Source organism: Myxocyprinus asiaticus, chromosome 18 (assembly GCF_019703515.2).
Source record: "Myxocyprinus asiaticus isolate MX2 ecotype Aquarium Trade chromosome 18, UBuf_Myxa_2, whole genome shotgun sequence".
NCBI classification, from domain to species: Eukaryota; Metazoa; Chordata; class Actinopteri; order Cypriniformes; family Catostomidae; genus Myxocyprinus; species Myxocyprinus asiaticus.
Window position 1 is genome coordinate 18,779,033 of NC_059361.1, and position 20,027 is coordinate 18,799,059.

The 20,027-nt window shown below is 36.8% G+C and overlaps 1 protein-coding gene across 1 annotated transcript; it reads right to left on the bottom strand.

Annotated features, from left to right (window-relative positions):
- Nucleotides 1-3,444: 3,444 nt before the first annotated feature.
- On the bottom strand, nucleotides 3,445-19,385 carry cep126 (centrosomal protein 126). Its single transcript, XM_051723998.1, is given in 16 exon segments — nucleotides 3,445-3,843; nucleotides 3,936-4,000; nucleotides 4,265-4,447; nucleotides 7,204-7,261; nucleotides 7,523-7,644; nucleotides 8,006-8,161; nucleotides 9,871-10,551; nucleotides 10,554-10,868; nucleotides 10,871-11,270; nucleotides 11,273-11,464; nucleotides 13,817-13,932; nucleotides 14,338-14,360; nucleotides 15,992-16,103; nucleotides 16,246-16,391; nucleotides 18,537-18,647; nucleotides 19,035-19,385. Coding segments are annotated over 16 exon segments (2,796 nt in total). The 5' UTR covers nucleotides 19,064-19,385; the 3' UTR covers nucleotides 3,445-3,756.
- Nucleotides 19,386-20,027: the final 642 nt, after the last annotated feature.

Sequence of the window (20,027 nt, forward strand, 5' to 3'; positions counted from 1 at the left end):
TCCAAGTTAAGCTCAATCGACAGCATTTGTGGCATAATATTGAATACCTAAAAAAATATATATTTTGACGTCCCTCCTTTTCTTTAAAAAAAGCAAAAATCAGGGTTATAGTGAGGCGCTGAATGGGGATGGGGGCCAATTTTTGAACATTAAAATACTCTCTGTTTCAAAAGTATAGCCACAATGCATAAACAATATGCATGTTAAGATAATTTTAAAATCGCTTACTAACCTTTTCTGTGTAAAATTATAGCCAATTTAACAACTTCGTTGCCATGACGATGTAACGTCAACAACTTTAAAAATGACAATTTATACAACTTTACAGCTTAAATAATACATGAGCTTTACCAGAAGAATTAATGTGTGCTTTTATAAAATTATAAACTTCACATTTCTGCCTTTAAACCCTCTAAAAATTGGCCCCATTCACTTCCATTGTAAGTGTCTCACTGTAACCTCGATTTTTGCTTTTTTTTTTTTTTTTTTTTTTAAAGGAGGGACGAGTCAAAATTATTTTTTGTGGTATTCAATATTATGTTACAAATGCTGTCGATTGAGCTTAACTTGCATTGAACCTGTAATATTCCTTTAAGGTGTGGGTGTTACATATGTGCCATGCATCTTTCTTTGTATGTTGGCTAAAAATCTCCAACTTTGTCTCATCTGATCACAAAAATAACATTGGTTTGGGATACTATTAAAATGCTCATAATTCGTGCATCCTAATCATTTAATCAGTGGTGTCCATAACACCATTCAAACATTAAGACATAGTTTTGTAGTCTTTTCCTAATTTAAGAATTTGTTTTATCTCAAACTTTGGAATGCTCTATAGTCTTTCTCAGATTCACAAGCTGGAAGATTATCTCTCAACATTTAATGTTATACAGAAATTTAGTCTGAAATGGTATCTCTGAATATGTTTGCAAGGCAAAGTAAATAATTACTCTGGCCTAAAAATTCTAATTGCATGTGTTATTTGAGCATTGTTTTGCCCATTACAGCATACATCAAAAGAAAAATAATATATTACTATTCAATAATATATTATTGAATAGTATTCAATAGTTTGAATACTATTATGATGCTAGTGATACTTTGTAATATGGCACTTTTCATACCACTGTCTCCTAAGATGATTCGCTTATGTTTTCCTCTTTTGTAAGTCGCTTTGGATAAAAGCGTAAATGTAAAAACTTTGAAAAGTCTATTATTTTTGCATTGACTAGTCAGTTGAGTAAAGAGCATTATAGTTATGTAATCTTAAAGAGGAAAAGGCTTATGTGAAACCATGATGTTAGATAGCAGTTACAGGGTGGTGATGGTACAGAGCAGCAGGACACCGAACAGTTGGGTTTGACTTCCTTATCCTGTAAAGCCTGTGTGGCGAGTCTCCCATGCCCTAGTCAATCAAATGTCACTCTCACACACTGAGTCACACATCTATATAAGCTTTCTCATGCTGATATAGATGAACTAATACTTTTACACTCACACACAAACACACAAAACATCTCGTGTAAGTCATAGGCACACGTATAATAATACACACACTCAATGTAAAATACACACACCCTGAAAAACCTGTCATGATTATGGCAAATGTACAATGTACATCTGTAGCCAATTTATTCTTGACTGAAGCAGAGGTCATGTTGCACTTGTCTTAGCAGTGGAAATATAAAGCAAAGCAAAACTGTTTTGTTGTTATTTCAGTAAATATTATTTTCCACAAATAGTCAATATTATTTAGAATAAAAAGTACCGCAATATATAAATTAATTATGTGCATATTCTCTTAAAATATATAATCTCAAGGTAAAAAAATTAATCTCCACTAATCAGAATGCAAACATATGAAATACATTTTCTCTAAATACACAAGACAATAGGCATTGTCTGTATTGTCAGAACTGTTTCACACATATTACATCTGAAAAAATAAAACATCTACACTGCAAAAATAATTTTCTAACTCAGTATTTTGTCTTGCTTTCCAATAAAATGACTAAATATTCTTAAAACAATACACAAAAATGAAGTCTTGTTTTAAAAGAAATAAAATATTTAAAATAAATATGTAAAATAAAATTGGGTTTCCCGCTAAATTTTATTTATTTTATTTTGTATTTTAATTTTAATTTTATCCCATTGACAGTTTTCTTTTTTAAGCATAAATTGTACTAATGTTTAGTTTAGATAGTTCACCTCAAAATGAAAATTCAGTCATTGTTTACTCACTCTTATTGTTTTACCCCATATGACTTTCTTGCTTTTTCTTAACACAAAGGGAGAAATTGTGAAATTTTTTTTTGCTCAGTGATGCCATACAATGGCAGTTTATGATGACTACCTCTTCAATCTTCAAAAGGACACAGAAGTATAATTCAGAAGTCTAATAAATTATTCCATGAGACTCATGATTGTTATGAAAGCATACGATGAGGTTTGGTGCAAAACAAACCGAAATCTAATGTATGATTAAGTAAAAGAATGTTCACTGACTGTTATTCTCATGTGCGCGTTCATGAGTCTGCACACCAGCTTTAGAGCTCTTTGCACAAGAGCAACAGTAGTTACGCAGCACGTGCAAGATGGGGCGTTCTAAAGAAAATTCATTTTGTTTCACTTCAACAGGACCACCAGCAATATTAACAACAGAAAAAACAACATAGCTTCACACAAACCAGAGAACAGAACTTACAAACATGTCTGAAGAGTCCTCCATTAAACAGAGATGGGGCTGAAGATAGCTACAGTTACACCGTGTCCTACTCATTCACCAAACGAAACGCAATAAAAGTTATCTTTTCTATGTTAATCAGAGATTTTTGTCCTAAGCAGCTGCAACGAGCAACAGGACATTTTGTCAATCACTTGGTTTCTGTATTTGGCGTCGCTATGAACTGGCACTGGTCCAAAATGCGATGCATGGTGCTAGGCAATTGTCTGTGTTCCACGACTGCTTTCAGGTCCTTGAATAAGATATAATATGCAAGTAAGGGCAGCTGGTGAGCAATTGTTGAGCAGGTTCTCAAAAACCTATTTTATGTTTTCTGTTGTTAATATCGCTGGTGGTCCTGTTGAAGCAAAACGAAAGGAGTTTTCGCTTGAACGCCCCCATGTTGCGCGTGCTGCGAAACTACTGTTGCTCTGCAAAGAGCTCTAAAGCTTGCATGCAGACTCATGAATGCGCACGAATAACGGTCAGTGAATATTTATTTACTAAATCATACATTAGATTTCAGTTTGTTTCTCACCAAACCTTATCGTATGCTTTCATAACCATCATGAGTCTCATGGAATAATTTATTAGACATCTGAATTATACGTTTGTGTCCTTTTGAAGCTTGAAGAGGTGGTCACCATAAATTGGCATTGTATGACATCACTGAGAATTTTTTTTTTTTTTCAATTTCTCCATTTGTGTTAAGAAAAAGAAAGAAAGTCATATAGGGTTATAACAACACAGGGGTGAGAAAACAATTACTGAATTTTCATTTTTGGGTGAACTAATCCTTTAATACCTTATGACATTTTGTTTTAGGCAGTTTATATATTTTTACCAGAAAACAAGACAAAAATACTGATTAAGACAATGATTATTTGTATTGTATAAACTCTCTGTGCCACTTAGACACAGATGTATTTGAGTTTGTCTCAGGAATATAAAGTGCGTAACTGTAAGGTTTGAAGATTCAAAAAGTGCCCGTAGAAGGTTGTTGAGGGAGTTGTGGATCATGGGAGGTGTTGTCAGTAACGCTGTTGAGTTCGGGTGCGATTGTCAGCAGAGAAGTCTCGCCTACGCATGGCGACTCCCACACTCTCACCTGTCTGGTTCTGCAGGGAGGAGAATAAAGAGAGAAGGGACAGATATGTGAACAGGTCACATTAGGTCAGGGGAACAGATCGCTTCCTCTCATCACACTCACAAATGCAGGAGCCAAAGCGAGGATTGCCTTCACTGGTGTGTTGCTACCATCTGTATCTTGCACATCTGTTAAATCAACAGGAAGTGATCAGGAGTGATGAAGCTGTTGCACATGTCAACAAACACAGGTGTTGCTATTTTGAAAACATTAAAATAAAAAAACACTCACTTAAACAGAGAAAAATTAAGAGCAACTCTGCTCATGTTAAATAATTATTTAAGCACGGATACAAATAATTTAGTTGTGATTAATCAGTTTGATAATTGGGTGAAACGTAAGACAAAATTTGTGGTAAACATATTAGCTTTGACTGTGCTGATTAAATTTACATATTTTAAGATTAAATTGACACTGCAGGCATTGATTAGGTCTATCCAGTGACTGCAGGATCTCCTGCTCCTCCAGTGAGAGAGTACTGACGCAGAGAGACGGTGTTCTCTGGCTCTGTGGGACTGTGCTGGTCTGGTCTGACAGAGACCAGTCCACTGCCTTATGACCACCATCTGTCACCTCTGGGCCAGGAACACAGGACGAAGGCAAGAAAGAAGAATGTAAATATTTCAAGTGGTACAAATCACAACTTTAACACATAAGTGTTGTAAACAATCATGCATATTACAAATGTTTGAATGTCAAGAATGATTTGCTAAAAGTAACTTTTGCCACACTTGCCAATGGGCAGGTGAATTGAGAAAATATACCGACCGTAAATATTTCGTACTGGCCATGAAACTGTATTTTGCGTAATGTTTTCTTTAATTTGTCCCTAAAATTGAATTATTTAGCTGTTTTTCCTTGCATACTGGTGAAAAACAGTGCAAGTTATTCTGTTATTCTGCAGCATCATATACGAGATTAACCATTTTCCGTCTGGCACCTGTCACAAAAACGTGAAGAAACAGTGCATTGTAATGCAAGTAGGGCTGAAACGATTAGTTGACGTTATCGACAATAAAAAATTGTCTACAAATATTTTCCAAACAGCTTCAGGTGATGTAGATCGCAAAGTATGAGGTAATAATACCAAAATAAAAAATAAGTCCGGAGTGGTTTGCGGAGATGGGGAGGGTGGCAGCTTTCGAGGAGGTGTTAAGTAGAAGGCTGGGGTTTTGGGATTTGTTTGATAGAAAATGGGGCAATTATTTCGCATTTTTGGGGGACTCTCGGGGAGGGGTTGTGGAGAGAGAAGGTTCGTTTTAATTATCTATGATTATTATATTTTTTTCAGGGGTGTTCATTGGGGGTCAGTGTGGGGTTGGTGATTGGGGAGGGGTAATGGTGGGGGTTAAATGTAAATGTTGATTCAATGTATATATGTTGTGTTTTTCTTTGTTATATATCTTGAATCAATAAAAAATTTTAATTACAAAAAATACAAAATAAGTAAATACAAAAGCACTTTCATTGTGGAATAAGTGGAACTGGAGCTCTTTAAAGGAAACACCCCGGCATTACATCTTTAATGCAGTTATATTTAATGCATTATAGCTTTATTAAAGTTCAAATAATAAGGAAGCAGATCATGTAAATAACTACAAACTCCGTAACTGGCATTTCTCTGTGCGGTCAGCACCTCTTCTATGAGTTGTGCGAATGTCCCGATCTAAGCGGGAGAGATTGAAACTGCACCCGGATGAGGCACACTCTGTCGCAGGGACGCTTGTCCCTCGGGCGCGCGCGCTTGCTGCAGCTAGATTATAACGTGATGGCTCGCGACTTATTGAATCATAATATATGCGTCACTGTGTGTTTATTATCGTTAAGAATATTGGTGCATATATTATTAATAAGAGAGAGTTTGTTTTTTTGTGAGTTAAAGATGGATTGAAGTGAACAGAATGGTGAGAGATGGTAGTCTTCGCCCCATTATACACTGCAACAAAATATGTTTTTGATTTGTTTTTGTTTTGGCTTGCTTTCCAATATACATATCTAAAACTCCTTTAAAACAACATACATTAACTTTAGAAGCTATACTGCAGAATTATTTTTTTTATTTTATCTGAGAATGTTGAATATAATATTAAAAATACAAATATTTAAAAATACCTAACATTCCTTTTAAAAAAGATGCATTCACCTGAGAAGCAGCATATAAGATATTTAGACTTGCTTTTAGAGGATAGATCTTGAATATAATATATTTTGTCTTTACTGCACTCGCAGAAGTATAACCAAGTGAAAAAATACATTTATTTTTAAGATACATTCTCTTAAAGCAAGTCTAAATATCTTATACGTTGCTTCTCAAGTAAATGTATCTTGTTTTAAGAATTTTTAGACAATTTTAAATGGAAAACAAGATAAAAACACTTGATAACAATAGGATTTTTTGCAGTACATTTGTTTTACTGAATTAAACTTAATAAAAAGTATTTTTTCCTTTCATTCAGTGAATCATTTAGAGGTACTTTTAAAAGATGATTTTGTCCTCTTTATTGTTAGCAAGCATGTTTAATACAACCTTTTATGTCAGGGCACAAGCTGAATAGTCGGTTAAGAGCTAATGATTAATCATTTCAATAATCGCCAAATAGTTGAACAATCGTTCTAAATAATTGTTAGATTAGTCGATTAACAAAATAATTGTTAACTGCAACCCTAAATGCAAGCAATATTCCACATATGTGTTGTCCCAAGCAGTTCTGGAGAAAATAACTTATCATGGTAAATTTTCCACTGAGATAAAAATGGTTACAAAATATGTGTCACAACAGATGTTTTCTTTGATATATGGTTTGTATGTCTTTTTTATTTACCATCTAAAGTCAATTTTTACTCACATATAGTGCTTTATGTGTGTTCATCTTGGACTCTGTCTATAAGTATAGGCTTTAAAAGTACTGCACCATGTGAGCATTGTTAAATTGATATTTGATTTTTTGTATTACAAATGAGATTTAAAGGGATAGTTAACCCAAAAATGAAAATTCTGTCATCAGTTACAAACCCTCTTAATGTTCCAAAACCTTATGACTTTTCGTTCTTCCATGAAACAAAAAAGATATTAGGCAGAATGACAGCCTCCGTGACCATTCACTTTCATTTTTTTTTAATTTTTTTTTTTTACATACAATGAAAGTGAATGGTGACTTAGGTATAATTCTTATTTTGTGTTCCACAGAAGAAAGTCATATGGTTTTGAAACAACATGAGGTTGAGTAAATAATGACAGAATTTTCATTTTTGGGAGAACTAGCCCTTAAAGAAAATTTTGAAACATTGAAAACTGAGCAAGCCCACATATCCAAATAATAATATAAATTACCTTCAGTGTCTGCTGCATGACCATTTTTATTTGGGTGTGGCGTTTTTGGCACAGTGACCTGTTAAACCAAATGCAACCAATCAAAGATGATCTATGAATATAAACACTTAATCCGAGAATGTAAATTAGTCAAAAACATACATAAAAGCTCCATAAGTATATTTTCAACATTGCATTTATCCTTCAAACAACAAACTCGACACTGCAAATAAACCAATGCAAAATGAACTAGTTGTAAGTCACATTTCACATAGCAGTAATAGCATTTTTTCTTTGCTTCCTAGGACAATAACATGAACATTTTTGTGTGTGAGTGTACCTGATAAGGAAAAGAGGGCTTTCTCTGTGCTGTTCCTGCAGTTTGGTTTCTGCTGCCTTCCACTGAAACTCTGTTCTTCACCATGTTACTTTCCATAGTCTGTCTCCTCACTGGATTTCTCACTAATTTACAGAGGACACTCATTTTAAAAAGCACATTCAAACCAGACCAAGCACATTTCAGTGATTAGCAGATCACTTTACCTCAGAGTCTGGGTCAACAATTACCATTGAAAGAAAGCAATGTTCTGAAAAATAGTGTCCTTCATTCATGGGCTCAGATCACAAGAGGCAAACTTAAACTCTGTATATCCATGCAGCTGTAATGTCTAAACAGCTCTAGTGAAGCAAATAAGATGTCTTTAATTGTGTCACTTATATTGTGCCACCAGGGACACATTTCCTGGCTTTTGGACTTTGAGGAGATAAATGCTTTAAAAGGATCCTTTTGATGGCATTAATAACCAAACCTTTGGCCTCTTACCATTAGATGAGGACAAGCAAAAGCCACCCATTCTTGAGACTCCTTTGACACCACTGATCAAGCTATCACCATTGATGGTAACATGGGACAGACTGGCACAGGCTTGAGGCAAAACAGACAATGGGCCATTGTTAGTCAGGAAACTTTGAGGGTCACCTAAGTCCATTCAGAGTGACAGTGATAGAAAGACACACAAAAAGAAAGAAGAGTAAGGAATTGTTCCCCCCCCCCCAACATCATTTACTTACCTTTTTGCCATGCCTGATCTGTATGAATTTCTTTCTTCTCTGTAGGTCCGTACAATCCAAGTGAATGGTGACCAAAACTTTGAAGATCCAAAAAGCATATAAAGGCAGCATAAAAGTAATCAATATGACTCCAGTGGTTTAATCCATGTCTTCTGAAGCGATCCAATCCATTTTGGCCGAGAACAGACCAAAATGTTACTAAATTTTCACTATAAATCTTGACATCTGCATCGTCTCATTGGCGATCATGATTTCAGGCTCAATTACACTTCTTAGTGGCATCTGGCGCTCTGTGCATGCACCAAGCACTAGGAAGTGTAATCAAGCTTGAAATCATTATCATTTAAAAATAAGTTACATTTTGGTTTGTTCTCACTCAAAATCTATTGGATTGCTTCAGAAGATATGGATTAAACCACTGAAGTCATATGGATTAATTTTATCCTGCTTTTTTTGCTTTTTGGAGCTTCAAAGTTTTGGTCACCATTCACTTGCATTGTATGGAGGTACAGAGCTGAGATATTCTTATTAAAATCTTTGTTTGTGTATACATCTGGAATGGCATAAGGGACAGTATATGATGAGAGAATTTCATTTTTGGGTGAACTAAGACAGTTCAAGGGAAAGGTCCCAAAGTATGAAACTTTCTTTTCCTGTTCTGAAGGTCTCTTCCTCCATAGGATATCCAGAGGTTTTCTTATGTTATAAAAAATAATTGATCCTTGAGGAACAACACTCATCATTAAATGGATCAATTTCAACAAAGTAGTAATCCCAAGTGGTGTAGTGCTATGCAAAGAGCCAAAACAAAAACAGATCCAACACTAAAAAGGAGCTTTTCCCAAAGACTAGAAAAATATCCCCTAAGAATCTCAAACAAAGCTGCTGAACTTGCCGACACACAAAGAGAGCTCAGTTCCTTCAATAGACTCACGTTTGACTATGACAAAGTGCTATAAAATTCCTGTTGGTTTTGAGAGACCCACCCCAACAACGTTACTCAACCAATGGTGCGAGTTGGGGGGTGGGACTATCTGACTGTTTGAACAAAAGTAGATGAAGTGCATGTTCAGAAAGCTGTTTTGAAAACATTGTTTATTTTTGCAGTTCCATTCAGTGGTGCTAGTGTCACAGGAATTACATACTTCAGCTTTAAGGTTTAAGGTTCTACTTGATCTAACCCTTTCAAATAACTTTTGTTGGTGTAACCTAATATAGTCAAGTTAATTAAGTTATATTAAATTATATTTAAGACTAATAAAATCAATTAATTTAGATGTTACTACATTAAGCACATTTTTTAGGTTTACCTGATAAAACCAAGCAAACTAAATGTAACTCATCGCTTGTCATGGCTGCTCAGGACAAAAAAACTGGACTTACATTGTAAGGCCACATCCACACTACTCCGTTTTCATCTGAAAACTCAAGTTTTCATTTTTCTTATGTCATCGTTTTCCAAAGTATGCAATAATGAAGAGTGTTTTTTTAAATGCTCCATTAGGCGAAAATTTATTAATGGGGACGTGGCATAAGTGCCATGCACAATTCTGCTAATTCCTCAAGTGAAATATAAATGTGTTAAGAAAGAAATACTGAGCTTGTGGTTTGCTTTACCATCTTTGCTGGCTAAAGCACTTTGGACTTCATGCCACAGAAGTGTGATTTCCTCATCTGTTGGAGTCTGGTCCAAACAGATACCGTTCTCTCCACATCTGCACCTCCAGTTGTTTGCAAGTGCATCTGGAGGGGAGATGGAATAGATGCCCTTGGACACAGTCTCATGTGTGTAGGTATAATGAGTTGCCGCTGGAGCAAAGAGAGCATCTTTATCTCTTTTAAGGATAGGCATTGTCTGGCTATCTGAATTGTCTTTGTACAGTGCCAGCTCAACTGGCAGACCTGGTTTGCTCTGTACACCATCATCACGGTAGGCTGCCTTGGGGTTGTACACTGGGGACTCGGCTAAGTCACACTCCATAACTTCTGGTTTTGGAGGGGGCCAAGGCACCAAGATCTTCCCCTGGGTCTTGGCCACATGTTGTGCTTCCCTGGCAGACTGTGGTCTGATGATAGTGCCCTTCCTAGCCCGGGACATAATGGGACCCAAGCTGACTCTGGCTGAGCGCACTCTCCGGGGAGTCCGAGGGCCCCCAACGTGAAGGCCTCCTCTTTGGTAAGTGGGCTCCCTTATATTCACTTGCATACGCCGTTCTTGGAGCCCTACATCTGCCCAGGCCTGTCTAGATGATTGGGGCTCACCAGGGCCAGTGAAGGTCTTATCAGAAATATTTTTGGTACCCCTATGAGTAAATTCACATAGTCTGAGTTGTGCAAACCCTGCTGCAGATCTGCTGAGGGGTGTTTATGTGTTTGTTGAGGCGGGTAAGTCTTTACACATTTTGCCCACATCCCCCCATCAACTCCATTTACCTCATCAAACCATCGCAGTTTCTTCTTAACGGTCCTATTTTTCTCTGGCTCATTGAGCTTTGCCCTGGCCAGCTCCACACTGTCCCTAATTAATATGGCCACTTCTTTGGTGAAAAGTAAATGTCTAGGGGTATATGTGAATTTGACATTTCCTGATTTGGTTTTTAAATGGTTTTTAAGAATCCTTTCAGGAATCTGACATTGCAGCTATTATGAGCATGATGGGTCACTGGCTCTGATGTTCTTTCTGGTTCCTCTTTATTTCTAGAAGACTTGGACATATAGGCCCTTGCCAATTTGGTGATATCTGTTTCATGTTTAGGATGTGTGGGATCTATTCTTATACTCTCCTCTGTGCTCAGAGATTTGGATTCTCTCTTGAGCCCTGTAGCATTGTCTACATCTGGTTTGTGTTTATGTGACTGTGAAGAACTCAGCGTCTCTATTGTTTTTATGTCTGAGTTCCGGGAACTTGGATCAGTCTGAAAGATTATGCTCAGACCAGCAAACTCTTTGCTGCAGAGTAGAAGGGGTTTGGCGATGAAAACAGGTTGTTGGACTGTCTCCGAGGCGATGACGTTTTTTTGGGGTCTTGGAGCTTAGGGGGATCCATGAGGGAGAACGAGGACTGGGCAGAGTTGGTGCTTTTGTGGGAACAACAAACCAGGTTAGAGCAGCTCACTGATTTAGTGCCATGGGTTTGCTGAGGGTCTCCATTCTCTAAGCTGTCCAGACTAGACAGGCTCTCTGTCTCACTATGTGGGATATCAAGATACTCCTAAAAATCAATATATATACTGTATATAAAAGAAACTTTAGACCACTTATGCTGTGATACTGGTTGACTGAGTGCTTTTAGGAGATCATGTTGCATACTTCGTTACTGAGGGATAGAAAATAAAAAATAGGAAGATACCCTTTAACGTTTGAAAGACAGTAATATAATTGTTCGTTCCTGCAACAACAGTATAATTAATAGGACACATCGAAATGTATTTTGAGTATATTATAGATGATCTCTAGGCATAGGGATAGTTCACCCTAAAATGAACATTCTGTTATCATTTACTCACCCTTGTGTTGTTCCAAACCTTTATGACCTCGGTGGAATACAAAAGATGTAAGGCAGAATATTAGAGATTGACAGCCTCAGTCCCCATTCACTTTAAAGTAATAGTTCGGCCAAAAATGAAAATTATTTCATCATTTACTCACCCTCATGCCATCCCAGATGTGTATGACTTTCTTTCTTCTGATGAACACAAATAAAGATTTTTAGAAGAATATGTCATCTCTGTAGGTCCATTCAATGCAAGTGAATGGTCGCCAGAACTTATGTGCTCCAAAAAGTACATAAATGCAGTGTAAAGGTAATCCATAGGACTCCAGTGGTTTACTCCATGTCTTCTGAAGTGATATGATAGGTGTGGGTGAGAAACAGGTCAATATTTAATTCAGTTTTTACTATTAATCTCCACTTTGACCAGCCCTCCTATGTGCGTTCACAAGAGGACGAAGTTCTTCTTCTGTTTTTTGACAATTTGGCAGGGAGGAGAAAGAAATAAAAGGGAGGGATAAAGTAAAGGAAAAGAATAAATAAATAATATTTGCCCAACTACTCAGTAGATGGCTATATGCACAAAGAATGTGAATTGCCAAAAACCCCAGAATACAACCTCTCGTAACTCGGATAGGAGGGAAGTTTTAAAGTAGATTAATGTAAAAAAAGGACTTAAATATTGATCTGTTTCTCACCAACACCTATCATATCACTTCAGAAGACATGGAGTAAACCACTGGAGTCCTACTGAATACTTTTATGCTCCCTTTATGTGCTTTTTGGACATTTAAAGTTCTGGCCACCATTCATTTGCATTGTATGGACCTACAGAGCTGAGATATTCTTCTAAAAATCTTTGTTTCTGTTCTGTAGAAGAAAGAAAGTCATACACATCTGGGATGCATGAGGGTGAGTAAATGATGAGAGAATTTTCATTTTTGGGAGAACTATTCCTTTAACTGTGTGGAAAAAAGAGTAGTGATGACATTCCTCAAAATATCTCCTCTTGTGTTCCACAGAAAAAAAAGTAATGTGGGTTTGGAACAACATAAGGGTGAGTAAATGATAACACAATTTTCATTTTTGTGTGAACCCTTTAAGGATCTGCCTTCTTGGATCTGCATGAAAAAGCTTTAGGATTAGGAATCTTAAATCTGCTTTACCGAGAATACATAAATAAGTAAATAAAGTCATACAATATGGTAGCATGCTGAACTTCCAAGATGAAAATTAAATGCAGACAGAGCACAATGGTCACATACATTACTTTGTAGGGCATTCAATTTCAAAAGTCTGACTACATTTGTGCATAGAATGTAACACTTTTCCAAGAATACCTATACCTAAAATATATCCTATAAATAGGATTATTACCTTCTGTGTCCTGTTCTGTTCAGAGTTCTATATATATATATATATACAAATTATATGTTGGCTCCAAGCCAGTGTAGGTAATATTCCAGTTCCATGTGTAAGAGGACATACTGTAACTGAGTGTGTGTGAGTGAAAAAAGATAAGTAGGAAGAGGAGGGAATGTGTGCATGCGTGTGTATCTGCGGTTTTAATTTGTGTATGCGTGATTAAAGCATCAGGATGAGCTCATCCTTAAAAAGATCTCAGTTTGTACAAAAGATGCATGTTGTGGCAGGTGGAGCCCTGGGCTAAAATTACAATGTGTGTGTGTTTTTTTTTTTTTTTCAACAGTTGGACTCATTTGGCTCTTAACACACTCACACACTTCTTATTCAGATTTACCAACAGCCTCTATTACAGGCCCTGTGAATCACTGTGACCTGTAACTTAGAAAAGGAAGTTGATCAAAACAACAAAATAATCACATTATTATGCCACATTGCAAAAAAAAAAAAAAACCTCGACCCAGAATAATACAAATTCTTGCAGAACACACAATAGACTATATTCATCTGTTACTGTACTGCACTGTAGGTTAACTAAAGTTAACCTATAAAAACCTGTTGTGTTACCAAAATATTCTTTATATGAGCTTTACCACAACTATGCTTCAGCATATCTTTATATATTTTATTTATATTAATCTTTAGGATGACCTGCTCTTTTTCTTTCAGAACTGTCTGTGTCCCATGCGTCTCATTGAGAAAGAGCAGCTGGTTGTTCTTGAAGTTACTCAGGTTCTTCTTCTGCATGAGTTTGGCGCAGGCCTCAGCTGCAGATCGGCAAATAAAGTATAAATATTTAGAATTAAGTAACAATATATATATATATTTATTAATTCAAAATCAGTTGGAAATCAGACATTTTGGTTTCACTTTATTAAAACTGTAATTAAAGGGATAGTTCACCCAAAAATGTAAATTCTCTCATAATTTACTCACTCTCATGCCATCCCAGGTGTGTATGACTTTCTTCTGCTGAACACAAATGAAGATTTTTAGAAGAATATTTTAGCGCTGTAGGTCCATACAATGCAAGTGAATGGTGGCCAGAGCTTTGAAGCTCCAAAAAGCAAATAAAGGCAACTTAAAATAATCCACAAGACTCCAGTGGTTAAATCCATGTCTTCAGAAGCGAATCAATATTTAAGCCCTTTTTTACTATAAATGGTCCTGACTGTTCAGTAGGTGGCGATATGCACTGTAAACAAAAGAACAAGAATTTGAAAGTGTAGATTGATAGTAAAAAAGTATTTAAATATGAATCTGTTTCTCACCCAAACCTATCATATCACTTCTGAAGATATGAATTTAACCACTGGAGTCTTATGGATTAATTTTACGCTGCCTTTATATGCTTTTTGGACCTTCAACATTTTGGTATCAGTTCATTTGCATTGTGATGACCAACAGAGCTGAAATATTCCTCTACAAAATTTAGTTTGTGTTCAGCAGAAAAAAGAAAGTCATACACATCTGGGATGGCATGAGGGTGAGTAAATGATGAGATAATTTTCATTTTTGGGTGAACTATTCCTTTGAAGCTGCACTAAAAAAGATGTTTTTGGTTCAAACTTAACACATTGCCATTATTGATTGAGTACATACACAATCAGTGTTTAAAACAATGTCCTTATGTTACCTCAACTCACTACGGTAAGCCTAAACAAATTATTTGTATTTTGAGCTGTCGGGTTGGATTTGGTGCAAAATCGCTGGCTTATGACTTTCATCCTTGCGTCATTACATTATGTCCGTAAACACAGAAAAGTAGTACCTGCTATCTCATGTTCCGGCTGGAGAAACTACATTCAGTTCAGTCAGCCACACTCACACAGTTCAAAACAGCATCGCAGCAATCTGGGTGGATGTATCTACGTATTAACCATTTGGCAAAGTTGTTTACCGGCTATAATGCTTGGATATGTTTTCTGATAGGGTAGTTGAAGCTAATATTGCTTGTCATACTTGTATGAATGGAACATTACTCGTGTGTTAACCGATCGTGATGTATCTATGTTATCGGGGGAAGTTACCGTGACGTTTACTAATATGCATGACTTCTGAAATTGACTTTTTGTAATTGTTATACTGCATATAAGCATATTATTTTCATGTTTAATAAAGTATGTTTTATCCCCATCATTATTGAATCCTCATTTTATGTTTTTAGTTTATGGTGTTATTGTGTACATTGCACAGACATACTATTGTAGTATTATGGATCACTTGCATTATCAACTGAGGCTGTACAATATAATATAAAAATAATAAAGTCTTCCATTCCATTCCAACTCGTATCAGCCATATCACGAGTTTCACCTCTTAAATTGATAAGTGTTGTACAATACAAACATTAATAGAAGATAAAACACTTGAATAATCATATTTAAATATACAGGTAACTGGTGGATATTGAGGTGATTGAGTCCCCTGTTCTCTATGTAAAAGTGCTTCGAGTGTAGTGTCAAAAAAGCGCCATAAGTGTAAAATTAATTAATTCAAAATGTAAATAGGTGTGCTTTTATCTTCATCAAAGTAAGTAATATTTCAATTTTAAATGTTTAATTGTATAACATAATATCAGCAGGAAAATAGCACATTATGACTTTGGCTCTGAATATCACAGAGTCATGATCAAACAGGCGATGCCCAGGTAAGCTCAAATCACGAGATTCATCCACCAGAAGAGCAGTACCGAAACAAGACTGACGTAAAGTGCTCTCTCTATATATACCTTAAATATTATATTACTGACTTATTAAGCTGCATTATATATCATCAACCAATAAAGAATTACTGCCATGTTTCTGTCATGGCAAAATAACCCACCTGCTTATGGTGGAAGCACTGGACAAAAATGGAGACTGATGAGCACATAAGTGTAGAGTGGCTTGAAAATGATGAAGTGCTTCGTCAAGGTTGGGTGTTCTTCTGTTAAAGGCTGTTGCAGATCCCAAATCACTTCATTTAAAATGATGGTTACAGCACATGACCTAATCACAATTGCTAACAGACAGTTCAAGAGATAAAGCATGCATATAGACACAGTGGTTATTGTGGGCCTGACTGCTTTATTGCCTTACCTGGTCTCTTCCTCTGGGAAAGAGGGAGATGAGCTCTTTGGAAGTTCTCTGTGGCATCATGGACCCTCTGTCTACGCTGTTGTCGAATGTTCTCTCTCAATCTCTGCTCCTGAACATCCCACTGTTTTCTTCTCTCCTCCAGAGCCCTGAAAGACCGCACAGCAAAAAGTCAAAGAGAAGCAGACAGAGGGTGAGAGAATACCTGACACAGAGAAGCAGAGTGATACAAATAGTGATGCATCCCAGTGCTGTTGGACTATATATCACACTCTTAAATGCCGCTTGTCCAATCAAGATTCGACTACAAAACTAACTATTGTATAATTAAGCAATATCACACCGGTAAAAGTTCTGTTGTACTGAATATGGTATGGAGTACCTTACATCCTACACACAATATGGTCAGTTATTTTATAAATATTTGCTCCATTGATGAAAATAGTTCCAAATGAAGCCTAGGCAGGATCAGTGGTTGCATGTTGCTGAGTAATGCACAGACGGTCAGCCTGTTTGGAATGCCACGAACACAGACAAGAGGAGTGATACAAACAGTGGTGCGTCCCAGTGCTGTTATACTAAATATCAGCACTCTTGAAATGCTGCTTACCCAAACACAGAGGACCAGAACTAACTGTTGTACAGTGGGTTATCATATGGACTTTGGCAACTGCATAAAACATATCAAATGCACCACTTGAATCAGAATGGAAATGAGACTTCAGCCTAATATCAGCTTTGCGCAGGCTTTCGTTATCTCAGATGTTTACTTTCCAGGATCAACAGAAACCTGAGTCTTCTCTAACAGATTGCATTTCAGCTAAATTAATTTGTTAATGGCACAGCAATTAACACATGCCTACACTGAGGAGACAATGAGCTGTAAAACAGAATTGCAACTAAAATCATGCAGATTATTTTAGGATGGTAAAGCAAGATGGTATCTGTTCATTTGAATCAAAACCATACATCACATCACTTGCATACACTGGTGTGCATACAAACAAAGACTCACTCAAGGAATTTCCTGGTACACTTGCTATCTTTCTCTTTCAGGAATTATTTAATCACAACAGAAATAGCTCCATATCAACTGAGCCGGATCTTTGTCTCAACCTTGTCTGAACTTGATGGGGGACACACTTGTCCTCATCACCATCATTGCCCTCTGTAAAGTAACTTTCCTTTGCTCTTGCTGATTAGATGTTCTATTTCAAGCTGGTAAATCCTAGCTAGCAAATAAAAGATTGTGAAACAGTATCTGTGCCCTGTATGGTAGCTTCACTTTCAATGTGCACAGGGATTGACCGGGTCAAAAACCCACACTGTGGCATTAACAGCACGGAGACAGTTCTTACAATATATGACACTCACTAGCTGTCTTTATAGTCTCATCGGCTCCTTTTTGTCAAATTCAGCAGCTGTGCACTGCTTCTCATCAACTCTATGGCACACTCAACCAGGAGTCTTTCAGTGTAGTTGCCTCCTCGGTGAATATTTCAAAGCTATATTTTTCTTGTTATTGCCACCTCATGTAATAACAAGTCCCTGGAGTGCAGCAGGCTAGAGAATTCCATCAGCTGTGTAGTGCTAAAAACTTTGTTGGTTTTCTAATCAGGTAATTAAAAGGATAGTTCACACAAAAATGAAAATTTTCTCATCATTTACTCACTTTCATGACATTCTAGATGAGTATGAATTTCTTTCTTCAGCAGAACACAAACAGTTTTTTTAGAAGAATATCTCAGCTTTGTAGGTCCTTTCAATGCAAGTGAATGGTGGCCAGAACTTTGAAGTTTCAAAAAGCACATACATGCAGCATAAAAGTAATCCATACGACTCCAGTGGTTTATTCCATGTCTTCTGAAGCGATGCAATCACTTTGGATGAGAAACAGATCAATATTTGAATTCTTTTTTTTCTTTTCTTTTTTTTTAACTACAAATCTCCACTTTCACTTAAATGTGAAAGTGGAGATTTACAGTAAAAAAAAAAAATAAAATAAAATACTTAAAAATGTATCTGTTTCTCACCCACACCTATTATGTCACTTCCAAGACATGGATTAAACCACTGGAGTCATATGGATTACTTTTTTGCTGCCTTTATCTGATTTTTGGAATCAGATCGGTCTGGTTACCATTCACTTGCATTGTATGGACCAACAGAGCTAAAATAATCGTTAAAAAAAATCTTTGTTTGTGTTCTGCAGAAGAAAGAAAGTCAAACAAATCTGGGATTGGGAACTATCCCTTTAAACCAGTGTAAATTCGGATTTATTTTTTAACACTTACTTTCGTCTGCAATTTGTTTCCAGGTAAAGTTTGCAAGCCCGAGCTCGACAGTACTGTTGTTGTTGTACCAACAGTTCTCTTTCATCTTCAGTCTGCCCACCTGCGATATTCCTAATGTGATGCAAAGTTAAAGAAATTATTATTTACTATTATTATAAAATAAAACATATTCTGGGAAAATGCACAGAACATATCAGTGAATGGAAAGAATATAACAGAATATATGATATTGAGAGTATATCGAAATATTTTATAAATCCTGATTTCACTTTGCAATTAGGCTACTCAGACTTCCATGCTGTCCAATCGGGCTAGTTCTGCAACAACACTGATTGAGTCTTGCACTAGTGATCGAAAGTAAAGAACAGCTTCTGTTCAATTGTAAAGCAATTACAACAACCCAAAAATAGACGCTCGTAATGCAGGTAAAAAACAAATATTAGAGAGAGAGAGAGAGAGAGAGAGAGAGAGAGAGAGAGAGAGAGAGAGAGAGGATACGAGTCAAGTGTGTCCTTCAGGGCTGGCATCCCGAATATCAGGTTGACAAGCTGATGACAGCTCTCAATATAGCCGAGTCCTCATCCAAACAAGGAAAGTCCTATTGCTGTTCTAACAGCCGCACAGTAACATAGCAGGCAAAATCAGATTTTGTATCTGCTGGAATAAAATATTCGTGCACCGAAGAAGGACAAAATAAGGTGAAGACTGGCCAGCCAATGCGAGCGTAGATCAGTACTAGCCTACCTATGACCATTGCTTTCTTTAGTCTGCTATTTCTATCTAAACCAAAACAGCGTCCGTGCTCTTAAAACACTGTTTTAAATGTTTAATCATCATTCGTTATAGCTGAAACAGTTCCGCCATGTTAGTAACCAGCGATGCGCTTCCTTGACAACAGACACAAACTCGCGGTGAGGGCGTGGTCACGCCTGTCAGAAGCGACTGACTTTCATCAATGTTTATGGTCGTGCAACAGTGCTGTCATCTGCTGGATATAAATGGAAACGCTTATGTTATGTCATAGGTGGCGCTACTGTTGCATGAATACACGAAGTGACGTGAACGCCTTCAGTGCAAGTACTCCTCGCTGATTCAGCAATGTTGTTGGTACATGGATATATCGCATTATATGTGTCTGTAAAGATTTCATTCATCCGTGTATCATGTCAGATTGAGTTCAAACTAATTTCTCTGTATTTGAAGATGTCTCGCACATGAAAGAGTCACTTTACTGTAGTTGTGAATCGCCTTCCCTCAATGGATCCTGTCAATTACAGCTGCTGTGAGAGTGTGAATTGGAGCGAAGCTACCGGGTTAGAGATGTTAGAACGGGAATGTAAGCAGGTGACAAGCCGTGTTGACCGAGTTCAGGTATGGTTGCTTCAGCATGCCAGAGCAGCCTATTCTGAGCTGCAACATTACAGATCTGTACAAGATCTGTACAAGGATGTCCTCCTGTCATAGGGCCTTTTCCTCAGATGCAGGTATGTA